The sequence below is a fragment of the Sinocyclocheilus grahami genome, unplaced genomic scaffold, assembly GCF_001515645.1.
Source record: "Sinocyclocheilus grahami isolate Dianchi unplaced genomic scaffold, SAMN03320097.WGS_v1.1 scaffold319.1, whole genome shotgun sequence".
Lineage (NCBI taxonomy): Eukaryota > Metazoa > Chordata > Actinopteri > Cypriniformes > Cyprinidae > Sinocyclocheilus > Sinocyclocheilus grahami.
Window position 1 is genome coordinate 1,043,410 of NW_015505498.1, and position 5,916 is coordinate 1,049,325.

At 37.0% G+C, this 5,916-nt stretch overlaps 1 protein-coding gene across 1 annotated transcript in view; it reads left to right on the plus strand.

Moving 5' to 3' along the window:
- LOC107602124 (cleavage stimulation factor subunit 3-like) overlaps positions 1–5,916 on the plus strand; it is a 13,963-nt gene that overhangs the window by 2,124 nt on the left and 5,923 nt on the right. The window contains exons 3-11 of the mRNA XM_016294534.1: positions 825–891; positions 969–1,003; positions 1,095–1,221; positions 1,386–1,463; positions 1,715–1,877; positions 2,637–2,746; positions 2,888–3,004; positions 4,482–4,556; positions 4,829–4,972. Coding sequence (XP_016150020.1) covers positions 825–891; positions 969–1,003; positions 1,095–1,221; positions 1,386–1,463; positions 1,715–1,877; positions 2,637–2,746; positions 2,888–3,004; positions 4,482–4,556; positions 4,829–4,972 — 916 coding nt within the window. The remainder of the gene's footprint in view (positions 1–824; positions 892–968; positions 1,004–1,094; positions 1,222–1,385; positions 1,464–1,714; positions 1,878–2,636; positions 2,747–2,887; positions 3,005–4,481; positions 4,557–4,828; positions 4,973–5,916) is intronic.

Consider the following 5,916-nt stretch of genomic DNA (forward strand, 5'->3'; position numbering starts at 1 on the left):
CAAAGGAAAACTGCCCAGCTATAAGTATGTGACACAGTTGTGTTTGTATGGCTTTAAAGTAGTGGTCAAGTGACTAGAGATACACTAATATAAAGTGGGGTCAAAATGCTGAGAACACAGTTCAGTCTGGGATTTCAAATACTAGTAGTTGAAATCTAGACAGAAAATACGTTTTTAGGCTTAAATTAAAAATTGGACTTCATGATGTAGAATGAATAGAAAATATTTCAGGTTCTGCATTATTATTAGTTTACTATGCAAACTATCACATCTGGTTTTCTGGTTCCCATTGCAGCACAAGATGCTCTTTGAAACCTCCTCAAATAATGCTGGATAACATGAATATTAAGTTGCGGTGAATTTATAACCGCTAAGGGGCGTTGTTAGGCATGATGCGAAGCGGAGTGTGTGTAACAATGTAGTTCCTCAGAAATGGTTGTGGTCCCAACCAAGTAGTTGCTGAGTAACACACAAATGTAAACAAAGGTGTATGTTTGTAGAGTAATTTACAACCGCTTTGAACTTGGCTCAACCAATCAGAATCAAGGACCGGAACTATCCGTTTTATAAATACTATTAATAATATTAGCAAATGAGACAAAATTAGACTGACAAAAAATATAAAATGTAAATTTTTTTTTTTTTTACAGTTTCACTTTTACTTTACAACAAATTTAGAAAACAAAGTTGCACACTTTTGGTTGATGATCGTTATATCACTACTTTAAACACTACTTTCACTTGGCATTGTGAGTTGAATGTTTTCTTGTCACACATAAATAGAAAGTCACTTTAAATACTTAAAATGTGCTGTTCTTTGGCAGGGAAAAGATGGCACAGGCTTATGATTTTGCTTTGGATAAGATTGGGATGGAGATTATGTCCTATCAGGTGAGTGTTTTGACCGTTGGTTCTTACCTTGTTCTATGGCATCATGGACATTAGCTCAAAATTCTTCTCCTTCTTAGATTTGGGTGGATTACATCAATTTCCTCAAGGGAGTGTAAGTACACCATTGGCATTTTCAAAACCCATTTCACAGTCATTAAAGAAGTTCATAAGGCATTTGAAGGGCTCTCTGTATGCGTCTCTAGAGAGGCCGTGGGGTCATACGCTGAGAACCAGCGCATCACAGCCGTCAGACGCGTGTATCAGAGAGGCTGCGTCAACCCCATGATTAACATTGAGCAGCTCTGGAGGGACTACAGCAAGTATGAAGAGGTGAGTGCATTGAAGAAGAATGGATACGTTATTCCGGTTCGGGACACTCTTTTGGAAAAGATTTGTTAAGAGAAAGTCCTCTTCAACTTTCTATTGTTAATTTGGTTTTAATGTGCATGTACCATCTCTAGTTTGTCATAAATTGCTTTTGTTCCATTATAAAGGGCATAAATGTGCATTTGGCCAAAAAGATGATTGAAGACCGGAGTAGAGACTACATGAACGCCAGGAGAGTCGCCAAGGTGAGTTCTGCACGGGTTAAAGTGTGTGTTGTGATAAAACGATAGGGTTTTCTGATAGACCTGACATTATGTTGGGGTTGTCAAATTTATTTATTTTTGGTCCCAACCATTTTTAAGTTTCCAAAATGTGCAAAAAAGCTCAAAATGCACTATTAATAAGGTACTATTTGTAGAAATCTCACACAATCGCATCTGCATCTCGTGATGTTCCTCTGTTATTAATTCTCTATGCTGATTTTAATCCCGTTCAGGAGTATGAGACGGTGATGAAGGGTTTGGACCGGAACGCCCCCTCAGTGCCGCCCCAGAACTCCCCACAGGAGGCCCAGCAGGTGGAGATGTGGAAGAAATACATCCAATGGGAGAAGAGCAACCCACTGCGTACCGAAGATCAGACCCTCATCACCAAGAGAGGTGACTTACAGGAAGATTCATAAATAATGAGCTGCAGGTTTTGACGATCAACTGCTGTTTCAGACCTGTGTTTACAACGCTTATCATTTTAAAGCAGCTTTACAGAAAATCACGATGTTAATGTTTATAATATCTTAATATCTTCATGCCATATATGTGACCCTGGACCACAAAACCAGTCTTAAGTGTCAATTTTTTAAAATAAGCTTTCCATTGATGGATGGTTTGTTAGGATTGGACAATATTTGGCCGAGATGCAACTATTTGAAAATCTGCAATCTGAGGGTGCAAAAAAATCTAAATACTGAGAAAATCGCCTTTAAAATTGTCCAAATGCAGTTCTTAGCAATACATATTACTAATCAAAAATTAAGCTTTGATATATTTACTGTAGGAAATTTACAAAATATCTTCATGGAACATGATCTTTACTTAATATCCTAATGATTTTTGGAATAAAAGAAAAATCTATAATTTTGACCCATATACAATGCATTTTTGGCTATTGCTACAAATATACCCCAACAACTTAAGACTGGTTTTGTGCTCCAGGGTCACATATTAGCATTTAACAGATTAGGGCTGGACGTTAATATAGTCTACATTTTATAACGTAAATGTACTGATATACATATATAAATGTATTGAATACAGTTTAAAATCTCTGGTAGAATTTAGGAGAAGAGAAAAGTTTCTGGTGATGTTTGTTGTTAAATCTGGCCGTTTTATGCATCTAATTATTTTATTTGTCACTTGCAGTGATGTTTGCCTATGAGCAGTGCCTTTTGGTACTCGGCCATCACCCTGACATCTGGTACGAAGCTGCCCAGTACCTGGAACAGTCCAGCAAACTGCTGGCAGAAAAAGGGGTTGGTTTGCACATCATTTTATATAAACTGTTTTACCACCGGTGCTAAAAAATGTAAATAGTTGCAGAATGGTTTAGTTACTCGGGTCTTCTATTGCATGTTCCATGATCAACTTATTTCACTCATGATCTCCTCATTCAGGACATGAACAACGCCAAGCTGTTCAGTGATGAGGCGGCTAACATCTACGAGCGTGCCATAGGAACTCTGCTCAAGAAGAACATGCTACTGTATTTCTCTTTTGCAGACTATGAAGAGGTGAGATCTCTAGAACTGCATTAAAGGATGACCTGAGCTATTATACCCAGTGTTGGAGAAAGTTACTTTTAAAAGTAATGCATTACGATATTGCGTTACTCCTTAAAAAAGTAACTAATTACATGACTTAGTTACTTTTTATGGAAAGTAATGCGTTGGGTTACTTTTTAAATAGCACGGCTTGATTGTTTTTAATACTCAGGCTGAAGGAAAAGTAAATTCACATCTGTACAATAGAACACAGGAGAAGAAGGTTCGACAGTCTTCTGCAATAAAAAAAACAATGAAGCACAATTGTTAGTTTCTCTAAAGTAATTTTTGATTATTAGTATGGTTGAACTGGATCATCAAAGGTCAGCAGCAAAGACATTAGTTGATAAAATGGGATTAGATACATTTGTGTTATTTAACATATTTAATTATTGCTGGTTTGCGTCATATTCTGAGTTTTAATTCATTTTGATGAATACTAAATCAGTTTTTTTGTGAGTGGGATGAATTAATGCACATTCACATTTAGTCTAGAACTACATCATGTTCACACAGCGCACACAACACCTCTGTACTTCCCATTTCTCCCAATATGGGGACAGGAGACTTGTCAGTCAATAAATGGGAAAACAAAGTAACTGCCGTTACTTTTCTGAAAAAGTAACTCAAATATTTTCTTGTAAATTAAAAAGTAATGCGTTACTAGTTACTTGAAAAAAGTAATCTGATTATGTAACTCGCGTTACTTGTAATGCGTTACCCCCAAAACTGGTTATACCTCTAAATAGACCGTATTCTACACTTTTGCTGCATTTTAAGCTCTTCCATGAGGTCCGCTCATGTTAGTCAAGGTCTCTAGCACCAAAAAGAATCAGAATTTAGTTGTGATCATTTGTCAGCTTTTCTTCTATTGTCTCACCTTTACAATTGAATAGGCTGTTTTGCTACTCTACCTTTAAGACTCCAACATGTAAATCACATTGCATTTATAAGAATAGTTCACTATGTCATATGTAAATCTGCTCCTGGTTGTGACCAGTGTTATTTTAGTATCGCTGAGGTATAGTTATAGTTTTTATTAATATTTTGAATTTTATATGTACTTTTCATTTTATTTAGAGTTTTTGTAATTTTGTTGTATATTTGACATTTTTATACATTTTCTTTTGTAGTTTTTATTAATTTTTCTTTTTCATCTTTTTAAAATAGTTTTACCTGCAAACAAATAAAAAAAAATCAGGAAATAAAATATTTTTTCATTTTTTTGCAGGTAAAAAATGATTTCTAATAGCGAAATTTTTTATTTTTTTTTGTAGTTTTAGTTAACTATAATAACCCTAGTTGTGATGTCATGATTATTTAATTAATTTATTTTTAGGGAGTTTAAACAAACAAACTCTATTTCATAAGTGCAATAAAAATCCTGTCCCCTGTAATCTGACAATTCAACATTTGTCCATTTACATTATTGATCTGTTTTTCACAGAGTCGCATGAAGCACGAGAAGGTTCATAGTATATACAACCGCCTCCTGGCCATAGAACATATCGACCCTACTTTGGTGAGTCCAGCTGCCTGTGTCCAAATGATGGACAAATAATTATAATAAAGTTCTGCTAAAACCTCAGGAGTAAAAACTGCTCACAACCCAGTGATTCAAGAAGTCAATTTTGAATAGTTTTTTATCAATTACTTTCCAGCAATCACATTCAACTGGAGAGTTTATAGAAATATCTGGGAAATTCGTTGTTTGAAATCGTATGGGATGCCTAATATGCATAAACACATGTTATGACTGTGAATAAACAGAGGCTGACCCGTTGAATTGTTCAGGTCTATATCCAGTACATGAAATTTGCCAGAAGAGCTGAAGGCATCAAGTCTGGTCGCACCATCTTTAAGAAGGCCAGAGAGGATGCTCGCACACGCCATCATGTGTACGCCACTGCTGCTCTTATGGAATATTACTGCAGCAAGGTAACATTAACACCACACGTCTCTTACATATACACTACCCTTCAAACGTTTGGGTTTCAAGTGTTTTCGAAAGAGTTCTCTTATGCTCATCAAAGCTGCATTTATTTAAAGGGGTCCTATTATGCTCTTTTACAAAGTCTTGATTTTGTTTTGGGGGTGTACTAGAACATGCTCTCATGCTTGGTGGTTTGAAAAACGCATTATTTTTCACATAATTTACAATATTAAAATTCCTTTCTCCCCATCCTGGCGCAAACGGCTCGATTAGTTCCGGCTTTGGGGAAGGTCCGCCTTCTGAAAAACAAAATGTGTTGTGATTGGTTAGCTGTCCCAGTGTGTTGTGATTGGTGAACAGCTTAGACGGTGTTTCAGTACTGCCACGCCCCTTGCTCCGTCTTTCAACAAAAACTTTTTGGCGAATCCGGCAGGCACTGTACTCCCTCATGTTGTGGAAGCTGTCCTCAGTAAAATGCACAGCACACAATAGCAAATTGAGGTTGTAATGCTTAGGAACAGAGTTAAAAAATAAATTGCAACCACTGTTTCCTAACATCATCCGCTTTTGGAAGCTCAAACAAAGACGTTTGGGCACGGAGGTGAAAAAAAAAACTGCATTTCAGGCGGTCGCACACCGGACGAGAAGCGCAGCGTCGCGCCACGTTTTTAAAATTCTAATACATTTTCTATGAGTGTTGGCACACCGGCGGCGTCTGTCCGCGACGCCCAGCTACGTCGTGTTATACTTGTAAGAATTGTTCTAGACATGCCGAAAATTTGATGCTACAGCACAGCAGCTCTTCTTCTTGGTTTTCTCTGATGCACTAACTCTGCAGCAGCACTTCTTCTTCATCGTCTCGTCTGATGCTCATGATCGCATGATGTGATATCACAAAGCCCGGAAAACCAATGCTGTAGTCCAAACGAGCCGTTCGTTGTAGTTCTTG